Source organism: Vidua chalybeata, chromosome 1, assembly GCF_026979565.1.
Source record: "Vidua chalybeata isolate OUT-0048 chromosome 1, bVidCha1 merged haplotype, whole genome shotgun sequence".
In the NCBI taxonomy this organism is placed as follows: domain Eukaryota; kingdom Metazoa; phylum Chordata; class Aves; order Passeriformes; family Viduidae; genus Vidua; species Vidua chalybeata.
The window spans coordinates 71008537-71030937 of NC_071530.1; the positions used below are offsets into that span (position 1 = coordinate 71008537).

Below are 22401 nucleotides of genomic sequence, written 5' to 3' on the forward strand. Positions count from 1 at the left end.
TCTCTCTCTTTCCTACCTGAAAGATAGATCCTAATCCTAAACTACAGTCATCCTTAGTGTAATTCTTTATACAATGAATAAAAAAAAGACAATTTCTTTATTAATAACCATAAGCTACTACATTTGGATCCTGCTCTGACGACTTTGTAGTAGACACTATATCCATCATTGTAATCACAGATTTTGTCAAGTTTATATTTTCTTCTTGAGGAAATATAAGCTGAAAGTAGGACAGTTTAAAGCCAAAACAGACACAAAGCACTAAATTGTCTTGTGGTGAGTTCACAAGAATTTAGTCTGTTAAAGATCTCTGTACCTTAATCAACACTGTTCTGTGCTATGTTTATATTCTAATTACTGGAATTCCAGGTAAATTTTCACCACAAGATAAAATACCTTTTACAGATAAATCAACACTGAACAAAATTGTAAATCACAATAAATTCTGTATCCATTTCTTTCCCTTATTTTAGTTGAATTATGCACAACTATACGCAAACATACCTGAAGTTTTTAATCAAAATACATTAATGAGTGAATTCACATTAGGTACTTCAGGGATCTTAAGACATATATAAACTACTTTAATATGGTTAGGAACTGCTTCCACTTACAATGGACACAAACCAGCAATGTGTACGTGCATTTGCCAGTAAGCAAGGTAAGAATGGACTACCCTCTCCTACAAACTCCTCTTTGAGGTTACTTAGGCTTCAAACCAATAGCACTGGAAATTTTCAGTACAAGTATGGGGGTATGTGCACATAGGAAAGATACATGCCATACAGATTATGGCATGTAATATCTTATAAACACAAATCAAAACATCAATTCAAATAGTGAAGATTCAAAAAGTTTGGGAAAGAAGAGCTATCCAAATGACCTAGAGCAATAGATTTAGAAATAGGGTCTTCTGAACTATTTTTCTAATAGTTCAGAAGTTAATACAATCTCCCAAATGATAAAAATAAGACCAGAACAGCCCACCACAAACAAACAAAAGCTCCACAAAGAAGCTTTAATCTAGAAGGACACATACTCTCAAAGCACCAACAAATGGAAGTTCAGACATGTAACATGGTCACATTACACTCTAGTACCTACTTGGCAACAGGACTTTTTCCATTATGTTTCTTGTGAACTGCTGTGTGTTGCATTACATCTGGAAAAAAAAAAACCACCAAAGCATTATTTCAACAGAAATTCCTTTTAATCTTTTAAATCAATCCAGCAAATTCATCTTTCCACCACTACCAGGCACATAGCAGAAGACATCTTCATTAAACAGGTCAGGCTCAATTTACAGTGCTGAAATTAGCAGATGTTGCATAGAAGAAGAATCAGTTTGTATAGATTATATAAACAAGACTCTTTACCTTCCATTTCACAGAAGAATGAAACAGAAAGAGAGGAACTATGACAATGCCAATGTTTGCTCACCTCTATATTTAATTCTAAGTACTGAATGCATGACTGAATATCACCCAGTATGAAAGAACAGAGATAGAAGAAAGGAATGAGTCAGAAAAAAATACAACATTTTGTAATTTCTTCTGAATACTGAAATTAATCTCAAAACTATGTCACACATTCTGACTAGCAAACAAAGACAAGTCCTACACTAAAGTACTGCATTCTGAACCTGAAAATTCACTAGGCAAGTAAAGCTTTAGAAATTACACCTGTCAAAAAGAGATCTGGCCTCAAGGCCTGGCTGGGTGGGTCTCCAAATAACCTGGTATGGTGGAAGGCTCCCTGCCTGAGGCAGATGGTTTGGAACTTTAAGGTTGTTTCCAACCCAAACCATTCTAAGAGTTTACGAAGAAAAACGGAGAACTGTAGAGACATAGTCTACCCATTTTTTTAAGAAAGCTGTTAAATTTTAACAAAAGCAATTTTCCTTAATTCCAACTATTGATGATCTTAGTATTCTTGGTACTTAGGATTTTTCCTGAACTGTCAATGCTACACCTAAGTTCAAATTATGATTTAAAATTTTGAGGAAAAAAAAATCATGGTTTTTAAACTTCTGGTAAAGACTTCACTAAAATGGCACAAATGATGTTCTGAAATGCATTTGTAGTTTCACCAGATGAAGAGATTTATGTCTTTTAAAGAGCAGTATATAAAAGACTATTTGAGCAAATATATTGTAAATTTACTTGTATTGTAAATTCTTGGTGTATTCTTAAGAGTATGGCAATAATTATTTTCATAAGAAAAAGCTGTTCAAACTGCATACATAGATTACTGAATCCACAGAAGTTCAACAGCAAGCTTCTTATGAATTATTAATGTGAAAGAGGATGAGAGTGCTGTCATTACTTGAAAGCCAGTGAAAGTGTTCAGTGGTCCGTGTTCACCCATCAGTCCCCTTTCCCATCCTTTCCACCTACCAGAAGCTTGCATTTGTTCCCTTCTAAAAACAATACAAAACTGGCTTGCTGTTCCTTTCAGAATGAAACTACTGACCAGTCACCAGGCTGCTGCTTCCATGTGTGAACTGTTTTTGAGGCATTTGAAAAACGCTAGCTTTCAGACTGTAATCAATACTCATTACAGCCCCAACCTTAGTAACAGTCCAACGTATCAAAGCAGCATAGGTTCAGAATAAGAAGAGGAAAACGTTAACATTTTTTCTGTGTAAAATTAGAAGCTAGATAAATTTGGCATATTTAATGTAAAACAGTCTTGAAATACTCTTGAAATACCCTTGAAATACTGCACTTAACTCTGAACCCCGGTAAATGAAGAATAAATAGGTAAAGACACAAAAGTCTATAAATAATCTTGGCTCAAGTAAATTGTGAAGTATATTTTACTGGTTGTTCAACACAGCTGTGAACTTCTGCCTTCAAGCTGTCTATGAATGGTGCCACTTCTTGAGTTACAGAACAACCTCTTAAGGAAACTGCTGAAAGTACACAAAAATTCTTCATTTGCAGAGCAGATTTAATTCAGTTTTTGTACCACTTTATATCAATGGAGAAATCAGTCAAGTGTATGATTTCCAGAACTGAGTGTGGTAAAATATCTCAAAGAACCACCTTTGAGTACACAACTACCTTCCTCCTGACTTGAAGCTTCTGAACTGTCCTCCTTGAAGTGTTCTGCTGTCTTAACCGTCTTCAAAGAGGGTTGTAAGTTACCTGCAGAGAATAAAGTTCACGTAGTAACTTTATAGATCTTGAACAACTGGACAGTTCCTGAATGTTTGCACTAAACTGGAAGCTAGGGAAATGGAAGACTGAACTTACTGGTTTGCATGTGGCAGCTATTTGAACATTGCCTTCTTCAAAGTAGGCCATCTCCAAGAGTAAAGGCTCTTAAGAGATACTTTTATTTTGAAGAAAATAGTGTTGAAAATAATTTTAGTGCTATGGTACAATTTCAAAAGGCTGTGATTGTGAAAATTATTAGAGATATTCCTACTATGCTGCACTTCAGACTTTTCTTTATAATCATTTTGTTTTACAACAGGAAATGGGAGGAGAGCAATGAGAGTTACTAGCACTCTTCTGCAACAAATTACTCTCCTCCACTGTCAAATCATTCATCTGCCAAAAGAGACCTAATTTGGGCTAAAGTCTTCTAGTGCCCTTAGCACAGTCTTCACACATCATTTTTGCCTTTTTATGGCCAGACAGGATGAAAAATAAGTAGGAATAATATTAACAGTTTTGTTGCAAAAATACCACTTCCATGCTCTGAAAAAGGTCTTAATTTCTTAAATTAAGAAAGAGTCTACTCTTCCCCTCTCAAAAAGTTCCAAGTTAGTGCAGGTGAAAGCATCTGAAAGCTTTTGCTTAGGAGCTTGAAACATCGGTAAGATCTTTCTGAATATCATCTGCATTGAAGACACTAAACTCCCAGAGATCATGCTCTCAAAATCAAAAGCTGGAATCAGAAGTCTACTCCAACCTGAAAAATTGTCTAAACGACTGAATTTATGAACCAGGAGGGAGCTAATTAATTTCCTCCTTAATAGAACCATAGCAGCATAATTAAGCTTACTGAATATTCAGTGTGAGATCCCCACTATTAATTAAGGTATGAAGACCTATCCCAAACATAGAATTTACTTCCACATAGGTTTTGCTAAATAACTTTGTATTTCTGTAAAAAGATATTTTTATCCCTGACTACTGTATAGCAACTGAAGACCAATTTAAGCCACAAATGCTTTGTCTTTCAATTAATTCTTCATGTTCTATTAGAGAACGAGATGAGATTTTTCTTAAATATATGCTTCCTTTCCCAACACTGTCAGCACATGCAAAATGTATGACTACAACTAACTTGCAGTAACAAGGAGCAGGATTACAGGAATCCCAAATAGGAAACCTAGAAAAACACAGAAACCAACACCCTCAAGGGCCACTTAACTGGGGTGATTTTGGCAACAGGTGGGGTGAGTACTTTTGTCTTAGTACAGCTTCTATTAGCCTGCACCACAGGAAATGTGACTGTGAGCTACCATGGACAAGTCATCCGGTCCCTCTTCTCAAAAGAAAAACAACTATGCTTAAATTTATCACACTAATTCTCTTTATCAAATGTTTTCTTAATATCTAACTCAATGTCAGGGCCTGAATCATGCCAATGGGCTTTGCAACTCTTCCTTGCTCTCCCAAGGGCTTCACCTGCCCACAGTGAAGATTCAATCTGGTACATTGCAGTTTTGCAATTCAGGGTGTGACTGCTGGGAAAAGAACTGGCAGATGCCTCACCCAGGGCCTCCATCCTTTGGCTCAGGAGCTGCGTTTGAGCTCAGGCCCTTGCCTAGGGTGCACCGCCAGCACACCTGTGCCTGGACATGAATCTTGCTGATCCTGTTCTTAACCCTGATCTACTGACTTGTTTTTCTGCCTTGACCTCACACCTGCCTCACTACTCTGGACTTGTCTGGTAATTACCAGGTTCTTGCCTGCCCCTGGTCCTAATCTTCTTCATAAGAAGTTAAGCCTAGTGCTTTCTGTCTTATCCATCAGAAAGAACAGATCACCCTCTTTACATTACGACTCTGGTATTTGAAGACTTAAATCATCTTCCATTTGAGTCTTTCCTCCTCTCTGCTAAACAATTAAGTTCCTCATCCTGTCTCTCATGCATTCTACATCTAACAAATCCTCATGAACTTTCATGTACTCAATAATTTATTATTATAAAAATTATCTCACATTTAAGATCACTAATCTATAAGACTTCTGACAGAATTGACATTAGTCTATTCTCCTTCTGATCTACCCACCCTGCAGATCATTTCTGCCCAGTCAACTCTGTCAGGTTGGAACTTGGCACTGGCTCTTTTTTGAAACCATTTCAAACTACTGCCATGTACAACAATGCATTTGCAAGTCCTTCCCAACCAGATGTAGTCTACAGTCTAAAATATGCACACCCTGTCCAGTGTGCCCAGCATTAACATGAATCTTTCTGGACTTTGGAAACTCTTTTCTCCCCATGCAGCCTTTCAGTACAACAGAGATATCCAAAGTAAATTCCAGCCAGTTCCACAATTACCCTGATTGTTATTAGTTTAACATTTTCACAAAATTGCCATGTAAGGATGTACTAAGTGTTTCTAAAAAATGTTACAAAGGGACCTATAGCTTCTATCCTAACCACAGCGCTTCTATCTCATCATGGAAAGAATACATCTGTCACAGATCACAGACATCATTTCAAACTGAAGTCTGCTGTCATTCCTCTATTTTTTTCGAAATGAATATGAGCAATCTGTTTGGAACCTCCAATCTATTCAATTCCTTACTAAGATCTTTGGCAACTTCTGAGGCCTCACAGCCAGTGCCTCAACTGTCATGGTGTATAACATGCACTGAAATAAGACAAGATTCAATGGAAACAAAGATCACATCCTAAGGCATCCATACAGAGAAGCCAAGCTTTGGTCACACAAACAACTGTAATACACAAGTAGGTTAAGAGGGCCACCAAAGAAATCTCTGCAAAGCAAATGCTGGAACACAATTCTGTATGTTCTGAAATTAGGAACATCCCATCATTTATGTACTCAAAACAAATCTCAGTTTAAACATCAAGACAGATGCTTAATCTACAAAAGAAAACAAACAAAAAGCAGATGTGATTTTTCATGTCAGTTCAAACTTTTTGTTCCAAAATTTAAGATTTTGTGAAAGGAAGAAATGCCAAACTGTTGAACATAGTCAATTCATAAGAGTCTATTTGAACAGCATGATGGTACAGAGAAGAATGAAAGAAAGAACGAAAGACAGAATGAACAAAAAGAACACAAGCTGATGCTACATAGCATGTTCGCACAGTCAAAAGTATGAGTATCTGCTCAAGAAACTGTTAATTGACCAGGAGTTCAAATACAACCAGTGGAATACAATACACAAACAAAAAATTGTAGAATTGTACTTAGGAACAGCAGCAAGATTAGCTTTTTATAGACTTTTCATTATACAAAACAGTATTAGGATATTTCTTACTGTGAGTGTGCAAAGATTCTGATGAAATTGATTGGAAGAAGTTGTATACTCTCTGATTCTGCAGAAAAGCTTGTGATGTATTTGAAAATAGCTGCCTGAAATTTAAGTGAGAGTTTGTTAAATTAAGTAACAGAATCATAGGAAGAACACAAAAATTTACTACAGTACCATTTAGAAGCAAAACAGGCAGTTCTTAGATGTCCAAACCCTTCAAATTGCACATTCAACAATGCTAAAAGCTCCTTTGAGCTTTGCTATTAAGCACTAGTGTAAGCTTGGAGTACAGTCAATATAAGCATTCGGAAGGATGATTTTTTTGATTTTAAAAAGGTAGGTGCTTTTGAGTCATCCCAATTCAAACATTTTAGCCACTTATAACATTTTATTAAAGAGTAGTTTGGATTGAGTCCAAAAGCACTGGACTCTCAGTTTTAGCTTTTTTTTTTTTTTTTAACTGAGAACATATTTATTTTCCCAACACAATGCATCTCTTTCTTAAATACATTTGTATGGTTAAATACAAAGTTGATTTCACCTATAAGGTCAGTATCTGAATTTCAGAATTATCTCCAGATCTAAGGGCAGGATGCTCAACATTGCTCTGCACTGGTCTGAGTCAGTTACCAAGATGTCAGTGACAAATTTTACTAGCTTCAAATAAGAAAATAGGCCAACAATGAATGGTTTTCATTTCCCCCACACAAAGGTTTCAGGTATTACTTGCCAAGAGGCACTACCCAGCTCTATTTCTTTGGAGGAGGGGCAGGGGAGAGCAATTTTTGGCAAATGGGCACATATTGAAACCCCCAAATAAGTATATATTTATGCTAAAACTGACACTGAAAGAAAAAGGAATTTGAATACAGTAATGCTATTCTCTTGAGATTATTCATGTAGCATTCCTGTATAGTCACAACACAACCTACAAATTGTAATTACAGTTGCTTACTCTAGCACAGTTCAGTTTGTTCAAAGGTTACCTTTGAAGTGAGTCTCTTGGGTTTGTAATTACTGTGCAGTGAGGCTTCACAACCTTTCTGTATTACAATACATTCCCTTAAGTCAACCTCTGCTTAACAGGTTTATTGATTTAAAACCACTATGCTTATTAGCCAGAATTGTTCACAGAGATTAATTTTTGGCTTGACAATCAAGTCAATAAAGACAGACAAATATTACAGATCAAGATTTATTAAAAAATTGGCAAGGAGGTAAGTGGAGGCTCAGAGTGGCTCCACATCTTCTTTAACTAAAATATTAGGACAAAATGCTAGAACCAACAGAACATTATGAGTAGGAGTTTAAGAAGCAGTGCCTGATTCCTCAACTACTTCAACTCAAGAGACACTGCCTAACATGATGAATAATTGGTTTTCAACAAGGTTGAACAATCTTGACTGAAAAGGATAAATATAATAAGGTTATCTGTATCAAACAAACAAACAAAAAACAACAACAACAACAAAAAAAAAAAGAGGAAAAAAAAAAAAAAAAAAAAAAAAACCCCAAAACAAGTAGGCAAACCCAAATTCATATTACTGTTCTGAGTTACAGAATTTGACCACCAAGTTCTCTCATCACTAAACAGCAGGTAAATGAGATATGGGCCATTTTCTTAGAAATACATGAGCTACTTTTAATTTTATATACATACTTCACTATTACTGTTAATTCCTTTTAATTTCCGTTCTGTCTCTCACTCTATCCTGTCATAAAAAGTAGAACATATGTGCTCTGAGTTACTGTTTCTAGTATTTCTAAATATACCCTTGTGTAAAATATACCCTCCACAAATGCTAATCATTACTATATAATGCTGCTTAGGACAAATATTTTCATAATTGTGCAATTACTTTGAAAGAAGTAATTCTATGAAATTTAGTAAAAGTCTTAATTTAAAGAAAATCTAAGAGTCAAGAATATCTACTTCATCACTGACTTCCCACTTTCTTTGCAAATTGGTTTTAGGTAGCAGAATTTCCACTGTCCATAGGAGTCTTCCAGCTTGACTTCCATCACTTTTCTGGTGATTAATTTCAGGCTATTTGCTAAAACATTTACCTGATTATGGGCTCAAGATCAGCATGCCTTCGTTCTTCCCTCTTCTGAAAACCCTGATTTAGTGCTCTTAAAATAGCCTTGTCAAATGCTTCAGAAGACAGTTCCTTTGGGAGCTGAGAAAAAGGTTAATGTGAAAAATGAGTAGTTGACATTTTAAAGACTATATTTGTTCGCTATGTGTCTTTATACTTTTTAGTATCAACAAGAAATTCAATTGTTTCAGTTTGAGTGATGTATTTTACAGACCAAAGGTACAACAAATCAACATCATCTAGATTTGCAAGAGAAACACTTTGCTGTAAATCCTCACAGCAAATCCAGGCATAAAACTGTTTAAAGCTCTATTTGAAAGAATTACATTTGGAAATCTACCAAATACTATGGTCTTTTCCAAGATAGTTTACAGCCTTTTTCTTTTTCCAGGATAGTTTACAGACCTTTTTTTTCATTTATTCTTTAAATCTTTCACATATAGAAATTAGTTCTGAAAATGACACAAAAAAAAATAACCAGGCGTGACTGAATGCACTGTACTCACAATCATCACATAGCTAGACTAAACAATTTTAAATAAACAGGAGTAGAAAGGAAACCATTTCAGTTATTTAATACCCTAGACTTCATCAGGCAATGTTGAGATTAATTAATAGCGAGTTCCTCCCCAGCTGCTATTAACACTGAAACTTCTTATCACAATTCATCATAACTTTCCAATGCCCATACTACAAAGTGAGGTCTTCTGATGTTCTGGTTGAGAAGGCAAAATTCTTGCTACTTAAGAGCATGTCTATTTTAAATGAAGAATATTCCCCAGAACAAAGTTTTTTCACCTTACACTTAAGTACAAAATATTGTACTTAAGTACATCAAAGCTGATCAAATTTGTTCATCTACATTTAAAAAAAATATTTCAATATGGCGCAATTAAGAGTAAACTGCCACTGAAAACCACTTTTTTTTACTAAAGTTCAAAGCTATTGCTAATGTTGTTAACATCTGCCACCAATTATGATAAACAGCACTAAGTAATTTACACTAGAGCAGCATCTTCCTCTTGTATATGTGGAATACACCTGACCCAGAGAGCCAGCTGCATATTGCATCCTGCTACTAGAACAACGGCCCAGCACTCAGTAATTCTTTCACTGAATGAAGTGGTACTAACAGAGGGATGCTGTGTCTGCTGAAGATAATTGCTTGGTAACACACCTAAGAGGAACTCCTGGAATGCAGACAGACAGGTGCTGTTAGTATTATGTTAGTACTGAAATGTCTTAGATCTAAAACCAAAAAGGGCTGAAAGCAGCTGTTCTTAACAGACTCTTTGGCTTTAATATGTATTACTGAGGAACTGTGACTGAAGAATTAGTCCGTGTTAACCAAAAGGTACCAGCAAGTTACTGCAGAAGTGTAGGAATGAGCAAATCTCCTATCCTAGTATTTTGTAATGTAGATTTGTCTCTGGAAACAGTTACCTTCTTGTCTTTAAAACTTCCATTAAAAGGAATGCAATTCCTTCTGCAGTTAAAGATTCAGTTATACGAACCCAAGATTAGGTGCTTAGCTTAAGGTAATGAGACAGCCTTGTTACTTACAAGCTTATTAGTCCTTCCACATATGTGGGAATTTCCTACTTGCAAAGAATTTTTCATGCTTATCACCTAAGAGAAGCCAGTCTTTAATATAAAGCATCCAAGTTATGCCATTTACTACCTTAGTTTTCCCACCAATGCTTCTAATCTGAAACAATTTTTACCATTACCTTATTTCTATCACATGCACTGGAATTTTCCATCAAGTATTTTGACCATTCTTTCCTGTCCCTCGGAACCTGAGCATACTATTTAACAATGCCATGTAGATTGGAACAAGAACAACAAAAAGCCAAAATGCAAGGGAATATAAGGCTGACGTTTGTACTTTATGTTTTTTAAAGCAAGTAAGTTCTGTCCTGTTTTATTTAACAATCCTCTCTTACTTCTATACCTACGGCTATCAAACCTGCACAAACCACACATACTTTTCAGCTGTTCACATTTTCCACAGAAGACCGCAGGAAGCTCATAGCAGCTTGTGGTTGTCTTCCTCTTGTTCTGTCATCTCCTAGACACTGCTGGAGCAGTCAAGCCAGCACATGGAACACCCTCTATCAGTCAAACAGCATAACCCTTCAATACTCTGGAATCATGTCTGTTTTCCTGACTCCTCTAGGAAGCAAGCAGGTTCTACAAGGTCCATTTCAGACACTGATGTTTGTCTTACACAAGTGGGAGAACGGGGGGCATGCAGAGCTGCATAGGACCCTGTATGAAATGCTGTTTTTAGGGTTCTCTTCAGGTGCAGATGCATGTACCCTAAGCTGTGGAATAACCCACTTGCAACTAGACATGCCATCCATAATTCAAATCCTCACAAACTAAGCTCTGGGAACTCTTAGAACAAGATATTCAACTAGATTAAAGCAGTTGTGAATATTCACTGCTTAATTTCTGGAATACCGGAAAACAATGTTGATAATTTAAACAGTGAACAAGGCAATGACCTTTGTACAGTGACTGGCTTTCCACTCGCAGTTAACATTGCAGTTAAGAACACCGGATACCATCAAAAATGTCCAAACAGATATCTCATTACTGCCCTGAGTAGGGAAGAGTTTAAATATAGAGTAATTTCCCCAAATAGGTGTAACGCAAATTATTAGACAGTGGCAATGAACACACAGTTCGAGGTCATCACACTGATGGGGTCTGTACATGGCCTATGCACAGAAATGTATTCTCTGATCGGAGCAGAGAGGAAAACAACTGAGAGAACTTTTAGTTTTTTTAAACATGGATACACACGCATATATAGTTGCTAAATTTTCCTCAAGTTGAACTCCTTGTGATGATGAATAGGCCAGCCTTTGCTCTACTGAGGAATACAACAGCTAAATCAAAAAATATTATGCTTATGGCTGTGTCTCACCAATTAAACATAACCAATTATATTCTTTAAGGTCCTTCTAGCAGGAATACAAGCAAATGACCAGTGGTTGTACCTATACATGAGCTCTGTGGGGAATATTGGAAACTCATCTGGTAGTTTAATTAAAACTCTAAGCACCATTTCAGATGAGACTAACAATCATCTCCTAGGAAACTCCCCAAACATTCTGCAGGGCTGCTTCTTCTGTCAAGATCCTTCTTTCCAATATATATAATTAAATGGTTAATGCAATTGTGAAGTACAAAAATCTGCTGGCATGCTTTTGTTTCTATAATTACACTCCAGAAATCACAGCTCTCCTAGACTACTTCTGAAGTTATAAACCTGATGTGTAAACACTACTGTAGTATTTGAATACATACTTTTAGCAGGAATTCCTGAAGCTCCTGATGTGTTTTTGTTACACATGTTACAGAAAAATCAGACCAGGTTACCTAGAATGAAGGAAAAAAAAATGAGGAATGTTCCTTTTTCCAAATTCCATAGCAATTAGCTTGTCAGAACAATTCCATAAATTTGGCAATCTCAGAGTTAAGACTCACAATTAAGCAAACACCATGCAAAACAGGGATAAGGCTGTACTTTTTCAAAGATATACTAATTCTGAGTGCGTATTTTAGGATCACCTTCATGATATTTGTGGCTAAAGGGAGCATGGACAAATTCAAGGAAATACAATGAAGTCCCTGAAGATTACTAACTCAGAAAGAAGCCAGGCAGAAGGCTCTGTAATTATGAGACTTGGATCAAACAGAAATAATTAACCACAAAAAACAGGTACCAGAGAAAAGGACTGTAGGTCAGATATATTGGACTGAACTCTCACTGTCATTACCAGGAGTCAAAATGAAACAAAAAAAACCCTTCTGTTTCTATTACCTATAAAATAATTTTATCTGCCTCAGACTCAAATCTTACACAGTCATATAGAAGGTTTTAGGCTAGAAATCATAAAAAGTACTGCAAGTTACTGAAGAAGGCACTCAAGACTCGGACATCATTTTGGCATATGCCTGTATAAAATTTCAGTAGCTTATTGCTCTGACATGACATGCAAGTAGTAAAACAGCACCTTCACATGCATGTTTTGAGTAAATAATAAGTAAGCTCGGTTAGATGAGTGCTGCTTGGCTTTAAGCCCACTTCTGGGCCAAAGATTCCAATTAGTTACATGGGAAGATTCAGGGTAACGGGAGTGGACACAACAATTATAAACATTCATTTACTCTCAGGAGTTGATAGAGTAATGTCACCCACCAACTGCCTTCAACTTAGTCCCCAGAAATGCCAGCTACCCTTGTGTCCTCAGCTGGGAAACCATGACTGCAATTGCTGTTATAACCTTTAAAAAGCAGTGTCTGGGCAAGCACAAAATTATCTACAGTGAAGAGCACAAAATACACCTGCACAGATGAGGAAAACAAACTCTTTTTCCTAACAGAAAGGTGGAGTTTCAAGATTACTGAAATACTTGCCAGAATATCTCCACATTTCCCCTTTAACAAAGAAATTCAAAACCACTGTCAAATCTGTCTAGATGATGAATCTTTAAAATATTTTTTTGACTTTAAATGTTAATAATCCATATAGGCATTCTGTACAAACTTTCCCCATCTCCTACTGTATTTTACTTCGTACTCACTTCACAGATTATTTGGAAACGAATTTATGATGTGGTTTAAATATTTGGCCAGATTAACCTTAAAAACTTTGAAGGCTACACTCCACATATTACTGTCCTCAACAAAAGAAGAGTGCATTCATTTAGAGAATACCATATCACAGAATACAATACCAAACTCCGGGATCAACACATCAACTTTCAGCTCAAAATGGCTTTTTTAAAGTTTGCTTCTTCAAAGACCTCCCCCATGTCAAATGACCAGTTAGAATGTTTGATGTGAACCATTCTTTTTTGGGTGAAAAAGGGGAACATTTAACTTTATCTTCAAATCTGGTATAATACCAGATTCACATCTATTGGCACAATGACTCATAGTGTTAGTCAGCCCTTGCTAAAAAAATTACTACTTTGATTCAACTAAAACATCACCACCAACAGCCTTAGTAACTATTATTTAATACATACTGCCCTTAGCTACTACAATAGATGAAGACTATACCAGGTAGGCTGTTCAGTTTGTGGCCATTTTGCCTTAAGAAACAAAGTCTAAAACAATGGCACCAACCTCCAGTTTTCTCAAAAAGCACAGGATCCACCCTTATATGCCAAACACTGAGAAACAAGATCCAAAATGACCATATGACTCCAAGCAATCTACAGCTGCAGACACAACTGTGCTCCTGTGCCACGTAAGCAAACAACTGACTAGTTTTAGAATTCTTATGAATTAGAAAAAGCCAAGTTTCCTGAACTGATGTCACACACCCAGCTATGGCTGATGTTTTACACCTTCCCACCTTATGCCCACAATTACATAAAACACCTGATTTGCACACAGAATTCAAAAGAATTACAAGATAATCCAAAGAATCTCAACATTGCCTCCTGTGAAGGTTTTTGAAACAAGCTGTATGTATCTGCAGTACATAGACAATAATTTTAACATCCTGGAAGTTATTTGCTTACTTTGAATGTGTACTCCAAATGTTTGTCAGCCCTTTTTCTTGATACGTCTTTCAGGGTTATCTTCTCAATGTGTACAGCTGAAAGAAAAACACCTTATTGCGCACTCCAAAACTGACAGTTTGCAAACCATTCCTTACTTTCCCAGGCTCTCTGAGCATGCCTCTAGGCTAAATCCTGATGCACACAGCACGACTCTTCCTTAGGAGCTGTTTTATTGCAACAAACTGCCAAAGGCAGGTAGAACCTTGCTCTCTCCAAGTACTTCTTTGGCCTAATGACAACCTCTTTGGCACAAATCATGAGAATCTGTGCATAACCCAAGAGCTTATTTAGACCAAATGTCACATAACTACAACAATATAACCACTATAAGTGAAAGGCAATAAAAGGAAGTCAAATTGTATCTTTACTCCAAGAAGTAACAAGTTCTGATAAAAACCAGACAGTGACTTCTACACCTAGGTATCAGAAACATCAAGTAGTAAATGAGGGCAAACTAAGGCCAAATAACTACATTTCTGAAGGGTACTTAGGTGAAAGAAAATAGTTAGGGAAGGACTGAAGGAGACAGAAATAAGTGTCAGCAAACAGAAAACAAAGAAAAAGCAGAAAGCTTCGACAGTTGTACTGTAAAGAGTGTCACTGAACTGAACTGAGAAGGGAAAAAAAGGTACTCTAAGTATGTGTTACTTTCACATTCCTTCTCCACAGCCTACTGTATACAACAATAGGCGAGTTCAGGCTGTGACCTGGCAAACTACAGCACCATATGGCTTTCAGGGCCTGGAGACTTTCTTGAGGGCACACAGCATTGTTCAGGTAATACTCCATATAAAAATATTTATGTAGCTGAGATGGGCTTTCCACTTTTGCTGCTATGCTGGCCTAAGAATTCAACAGAATTTTATTCTAGTGCAAGCCTGAACACATCTTTACATGTTAAAAAAAAAAAAAAACCAAACCCTATTTAAAAGCAGCTCGACCTGCCCTACATCATTAATGCTTCCTTCCAATGCTTTAGAAACTCCTTTTTTTGGAGGGAGGTGGGTAGTGTTAACAGTTAATGTTTTCCTTTCAATTTTTAACTGCATGTTTACATGGGATATATTGGGAACTACTCATAACAACAAGTGTTTCTTCCTAAAAAAAATTAAACCTCCTGCAATTGTATGTTGCAAAACTTATTAATGGATATTAGCTAATTATCATCTAATATAATGTAAACATTTTAAAATTAATTTTGTTACAGTTACAATTCAAGTCTCATCCTCATCAAACATGCCATTTCTCAGATAATTAAGTATTGGCAATTTCCATAAAGGAACAATAAGCCAGCAAAAAAGCCTAGTAATAGTGCTACAGCTTCCAATTTTCTTAGTAGAGAGACAAATACTGAATGTGCTGGTGTACACTGTTTGTAATCCTCTAGCTGGGAGTTAGGAAGATAGACAAGCACTTCATTTTTACCAGTTAATGAAGATTTATTATTACAAAGGAGAGAAATCTGAGATGAGCTAAGGATGCTAGACAATATCAATATTTTATGAAAAGATGTTTAGTGACCTTAATTTTTACCTGTCTGGTATAGATTAAAGTGCTGTTAGAAGAAGGACCATGGCACAACCAAAGTTTTGTTGCAGTAAAATTTCTTAATGGGTAACATTCAAATTGATACTGAAATTTATATTCATAAGTTAATTAAGAAGCTGATTCCCCTGACTGGAATTAAGAATAGTGGTTTAAATTGCATTCCACTACATGCATATATTTAGCACACACAATTAGGAAACTAAGACCATTAACATTCACAGACAAGCTTTTTCTCCCTAATGAGACTGTGCTTATTTTAAACTATTGAATGTTCTCAATGCTAAAAATTTGTCCTCAGGTATAAAAAAATGTATTACACAATGCAGTACCTTCAACTTCCTTAACTTCTTTCTGCTGCATGCTTCATCACAATACATGATACAACAGGTAACTACACTGTTGTTGCTGCACAGGTTTAGTTCTACAGTTTCAAAAGACTCCCTTATAATTCTGTCACCACAATGACATTTTAAATATTCTAAATGGCTAGGCAGGAAGAAAAGTTTGAATACACAAGCCAATGAGGCATGTTACATGTCTGTCTCTATTCTGGACACAGCACATGCATCCAGGATGATTAAGTAAAGCATGTATACATGACACTGCTTCCATTCTTAAGTCTAAGTCAAGATCTTAAAAATACATATTCATCACCACTGAGAATAAAACCCAAGTTTTACTATCGGTCGTATTTCTAGCCAGTAAGGAGACTTCTGCAGCAGGGAATCTCTACCACATAACTGTGTGGCAAATATCACAAATTTATTCTGATCCTTCACTGTGGTTTCTAACTATGATAATACAAATGCAGAAAAATATTTAAGCTCTTTGCTAGATTAAGTTATTCGATTTTTTTTGTGCTTCTGCTACTTAATTTGAGTGTTACTAAAGAGATTTCCCCTTTTAGGTTTCTAATTCATGAATATGAACACTACAAACTCCATAAAAGAATTTGAAACAGGTTTGTTGTCTGTAATCTGCCATTATCTTTCTCTTATGGTTTTTTTTCAAGGAATCAAATTGCCTGCCTTCAAAGTGCAGTTAAATTTCCACACTAGAGACAGAAGGACATTTATGAGGACAAAATGAATAGAAATCATTTTTCCATATTGTTGGCTCCTTCCTATCTGCAGACTATCTGTTGACTAATTTTGAGTAGACAAGTAACTTGCTAATCCTCTTGAAAAATAAAGGGTGAGAATAAATCTATTTTCAGTAATGCTCATTTCTTCAAAGAGAAGAAATTGTGCTGGCAATTGCATATCAGAGTTTTAATAATGCTCAGAAGCCTTGTTCTTATTGTCCCCAACAGAGCCAAAACACTGACTGCTATGAAACCTTTAACTTTTCCAAACCGCCATTTCTATAACACCTGCTAATATGTGGGTTTTCTTTGCTTTTTTTTTTAATTTCATCAAATACAACTGAATCAAGCAGCAAAATCTATTGACTACTTCCCAGTATTTTAGTGTTTAGCTTTGCTTAAAAAATCTAAACACTGTTAATACAAATGCATTATATCATCTTGGTTTCCCCCAAATCCTACCCTTTTTTTCAGTGGGAAGCCTATTTGCAGCTAATTTTCATGCAGGCATTCACTAGCAGTTAGCAGCTAACACAAATGACAACTTGTTACAGCAAAGAAAAGACCAAGTAGGTGGCAGAGAAGCTATTTTACTTACCAATCACTGCAGCTTCTTGTTCAGATGAACAGCAAGAGAGATACAAGATGCCTACAACTCCAAGAAGAGTTTAATGTTCAAGGCAACCCTTAAAAGCCTTCCTCAAAAGAAAGCTCAGACAACATACCTTCTCGCTGAGGTCTATGGGAAGCCATCGGGAGTCCATCACGAGGTGCTGTGGTTCGTTCTAGCAAACTGGTCTCATTACTTGCCATGCAGTCACCATGGGAAAAGTCATTCTAAATCAAGAAAAAAAAAAAAAAAGAAATGTCTTAGAAGATCTGTTACCAAAGCTTGCTCTAAATAGCAGGTATTACAGAAAAACCCACAAACCCTTTATCTGGTATTCCACAGGGCAAAAACCCGAAGCTCTTGACATTGGCAAAAAGGTTCCCATTAGCCATTTCAGTTATGTGTTTATCAAATGTCACCTATAACCTCCAATGTTTCACTGCCCTTATTTTAAAAACAGAATAGGGTAAGGAACAGGGTATCTCAAGCTGGACAATTCAAGACCTTCATTAGCTCAGAACTTCAGTGATAATTTACAATTAGCATGAACTCTTTCAACTACTAACATGTCAAGTCATCAACTCACCACATTCTAAATATATTCTCCTCAATTATATTCATGCCCTGTACCTTCACCCTGCCACTTCTTCTATAGGGAATCATGAGTAACTGCTTGGACAGTCTATGAGGACATGTAGTCCATGCATCTCTAAACAACTAAATCCGTGCATCTCTTACCAACTAAACATTCAGAACACAAGCAGTTGCCACCAACACCCTCACTTTCGTAGAGAAAAGGACTGACTGAAAGCTCATATCCCCCCCACATTTACATGCAGACTTCAAAATTATATGCAAAGACGTATTACTGGTTTAATACAGTGCACAAGAAAGGACACAACAAGAAATCACAGGAGATAGATAACATGGACAGATAAGTAAGAGAATAAAGAACAATCTAGGCTAACAATGGTAATTAAGAAAAAAGTATTAGAAGAGCATGGACTACAAGTGGTTTCCCTAGGGTAACAAGAGCCTATATAATATTTTCCAAATTAAGATGAAACATTAATGTATAAATTTACACATTATTCAATGTCCAGGTCTTGCTAAAACAAAAGCAAGCAAGCAAACAAACTGACCAACCAAGCTAAAACTCAGAAATATTTTAAAACATCCAGTGACATTAAATGCAGCTGTTTAATTCCATGTTCAAGGAAACAACACATTGCCTTAAAAAGGTACATCCACAAAGAACTAGGAAATACAGGAAGTTACTACAAGTGTTTGGATTAATCTGTTTCAAGTAAAACACCTTTGTTTATCTATAACAAGTAGTATAACATATGAGCTGATGAAATAGCAAGGTCGGGAAAACTGAATGCACCAGAAACATTTAGGGACTGGTCTGCATGAAAACTAGATTTATTCATTTAGGACGAAGACCTTCATAAAAGATGGGTAGAGAAAAAATATAAATCTCCAGAGAGCACTCTTTATTTTTAAATGCAGGAAGCATAATAAGTGCCAAGAATATATGTGGTTTGTTGGGTTATTTTAAGGACTTCTGCAACGTGATGAGATAAAGCATTAGCCAAGATTGGTTACAGTATTTGTTGAAGAGGACCCCAAGACTGTCACAACAGACAGACCAGAATGAGAAAGCACAGAGGCGGCAAAAGACATCTGAATCCTCTGCCAATTCTTCAAACTTCTTCAGATGTGACAGATATATCAGCTAAAGCTGGATTCATCTTACTAAACCAGCTTTACTTCATCTACAGCATGGGTACAAACTGTGGCAACTCCTAACAGTATATCCAACACATGCAGACCCAGGAAGTGTCCAGGCATCAAGGCTGTCCTGGGCGTGCTGGTAACCTAACTTTGGTCAGTGACACCAACAGCAGCACAGTTAGCAAGTGCCTTTAGACTGCACTGCAGGACATTTCAGCTGTTTCATCAAACTGGTGTATGGTTTGTGCTCTGAGCTGAGAGTTGGTAATTTCAGGTTTCAAAGCCATCAGATTTAAAATATAAAGCCTGCTTTGTTTCTTCAAGATAAAACTCACACCAGTCCCCAGTCACTCAGTAGACAATCTCAGCAAACATCTAATAAATAATGAGCTAAATGTCAGATATGGGGTAAGAAAGGAAAACAGCTGTATGTCAATAAGACTGCAATTTTTAACAGCTTTAGCTCATTTTCAAGTTTAGTTTACTAAAATAACCCCTCAAACAAGCCATGACACAAGCATGCTCTGGAGAGAACTACTTCCAGAACTCTTAAAAAAACCCACTGATACTGTTTCAGCAGACATTTCATAACAACTGTGGACAGAAAAAGTGGAAGTACTTTGGTTTGGTTAACTCCTGATCTAAAAACAATCAAATTTGAGGTCAGACCTTCTTTTGCATTCAAAGTCAGGATATTTGTTTTGATTAATGGAAAACAAATTACAGTCTATTCTAAAAAATAATTGCTAGTTTAAAAGTCAAATAATCTGTGAGCAGTTTTTAGGAGACATATAGGAATAGGATTTACTTCAAAAAAGTATTCTGTTCAGCTCATGTCAAAGAAGCATTAAATGCTGCTACACCTTCTAATACTAGAAAATTGCTTCTTACCTTAGCACCTTCATCTCTGTAACAGCATTCATATATTTTTGCAGTGAATTATTCCAGAATGGTTATTTTTCTATCCATGGCAGCAGTCTGTAACAGGCAAACTACAACCGCAGTTGAAGACCCTCTCTAAACTGCAAAATATTATGTGTTTCAAACCTTATTTAAATAATTATATTGATGATTACAAAATAACTATAATAAATTCATAATTTATTCACTTGAAGAATTCTTCACCTCCAAAGTTAACCAGTAATATGCACTGTGTGTATTCTGTGACTGCTGGCTTTCACAATAGCTAGTGCAATGCAGGAGGTAGTGGGAAATCCAGAGCAGCCACAGCTTTATCTTACAGCTTGCAAAGCTCCAGATCCTGTCTTAAACTGCATTACAACTCTTCACTTTTGGTGTCACCTGCTACCTGTGACAGTTCTACATCAAACCCACAAGTAACTGAAATACAGGTGCCACTGTCAGAGCAGACAACTCTAGGGCGCAAATGACTGCAAAGTCTGAAGAGCCAAAGAATATTAAGAGTGGCATCGTGTGTTGCCAGTCACACCAGGAACACAAGTCCTTTAAAGCCTGGCACACTGCTGAGGAAGGTCATGCTGTACAGAACTAGCTGCACTCATCCTTTCCTGTCAATGAATACAACATATTCCATATTCACACAACACACACGACCATAAGGCTAACCCTCACATAAACCCTTGTCACTGTGAGACTTCATTGCAGCTCACAGTGCTGCTGCTAATGATTAAAATATAGTGAAGCAGGAAATGTGGGTGGCCCCAAACCAGCTGCCAGATAATTAATTTGATAATCACACAGATCTCAGTGATGGGCTGGAGGATTAACTACATTGCTCCTTGAAAGTGAAACGAGCAAACAGAGCACCCTCAAAATTATTTGCTCTTACAACCTAGACCAGAGTTTTGTATGAAACAGATCTCTGCTCATATGGTTGAAAGCAAGTACTATGTTAAAAAAAACCCTATCACTTGGGACATTTCCCAGGACTGTATCATATGATCACAGAACGTTTTGGGTTGGAAGGGACCTCAAAGATCACCTAGTTCATCCCTCTCCCAAAGGCAGGGACACCTTCCACTAGACACAGTTGCTCAGAGCCCCATCCAGCCTGGCTTTAAACACCTCCTGGGATGAGGCATCCATGATTTCTCCAGGCAACCCGTTCCAGTGCCTCACCTCCCTCACAGTAAAGAATTTCTTTCTAATACCTAGAATGTGGTTGGATTTCTAGCCTGCAAGAACACATTGCCAGGTCACATTAAGCTTCTCATCAAACCACACTCTCAAGTTCTTCTCCTCAGAGCTGCTCTCAATCCATTTTCTGCTAAGTCTGTATTTGTGCTTAGGATTTTCCCAAGCCATCAGCAGAACCTTGTACTTGGCCTAGCTGAACTTCATGAGGTTCACAGAGATTCCTCTCTCAAGCCTGTTAATGATAAGTGAGGATCCCTGTGGATCGTTCCTTCCAGTGTGACAACTGCAAAACACTGCTCGCTGTCATTTGCAAACTTGTTGGAGGTGCCCTTGATCCCACTGTCCATGTCACTGACAAAGACATTGAACAGCACCCATCCCAGTACCAGCCCCAAGGAACTCCAGCTGTTACAGGTCTCTGCTTGGACCAGGGAGCCGTTGAAAACAACTCCTTAGAGTGTGACCATCCAGCCAATTTCCTTATCCACTGAGTGGTCCATCTGTCAAATCCATGTCTCTCCAGTTTAGAGACAAGGCCATCATGTGGGACAGTGACAAATGCTTTGCACAAGTCTAGGGAGATGACGTCAGTTGCTCCTCCTATCAACACTACCACCCAGATATAGAAGGCCACCAAATTTGTCAGGCATGATCTGTTCTCAGCAAAGCCATGTTTGCCATCAAATGCCTCCTTATTTTCCATATGCCTTAGCATGGTTTCCAGGAGGATCTGTTTCATGATCTTGCCAGGCAGAGGTGAGACTGACCAACTTCTAGTTCCCTGGGTCTTCCTTATCTCCCTTTTTTAAAATGGGGCTTATGTTTCCCCTTTTCCCGTCAGTGGAAACTTCACTAGACTGCCATGACTTCTGAAATATGATGGATAGAGGCTGAGACACTTCAATTGTCAATTCCCTCAGGACCCATGGAGGCATCTCATCAGGTCCCATTGTCTCAAGCACCCTCACATTCCTTAGATGGTCTTCAACATGCTCTCCTACAGCTGGTGGTTCCTCACTCTCCCAGATCCTGCCTTTGCTGCCATAACTTCAATGGTGTGGGCTGGAGCATTGGTGAAGACCGAGGCAAAAAAAGTTATTGAGTACCTCAACCTTCTCCATATCCCATGTGACCAAATATGCCATTT

At 37.1% G+C, this 22401-nt stretch overlaps 1 protein-coding gene across 4 annotated transcripts in view; it reads right to left on the bottom strand.

Annotated features, from left to right (window-relative positions):
• The window catches only part of ZCCHC2 (zinc finger CCHC-type containing 2), a 45481-nt gene that overhangs the window by 12307 nt on the left and 10773 nt on the right, over positions 1–22401 (bottom strand). For 3 of the 4 annotated variants that reach the window (XM_053943712.1, XM_053943703.1, XM_053943699.1), the window contains exons 2-8: positions 17515–17626; positions 14116–14192; positions 11888–11959; positions 8538–8650; positions 6477–6571; positions 3066–3149; positions 1105–1162 (exon numbers count right to left, since the gene is read on the bottom strand). In XM_053943712.1, coding sequence (XP_053799687.1) covers positions 1105–1162; positions 3066–3149; positions 6477–6571; positions 8538–8650; positions 11888–11959; positions 14116–14192; positions 17515–17626 — 611 coding nt within the window. The remainder of the gene's footprint in view (positions 1–1104; positions 1163–3065; positions 3150–6476; positions 6572–8537; positions 8651–11887; positions 11960–14115; positions 14193–17514; positions 17627–22401) is intronic. The other variant, XM_053943720.1, reaches the window with a different exon arrangement.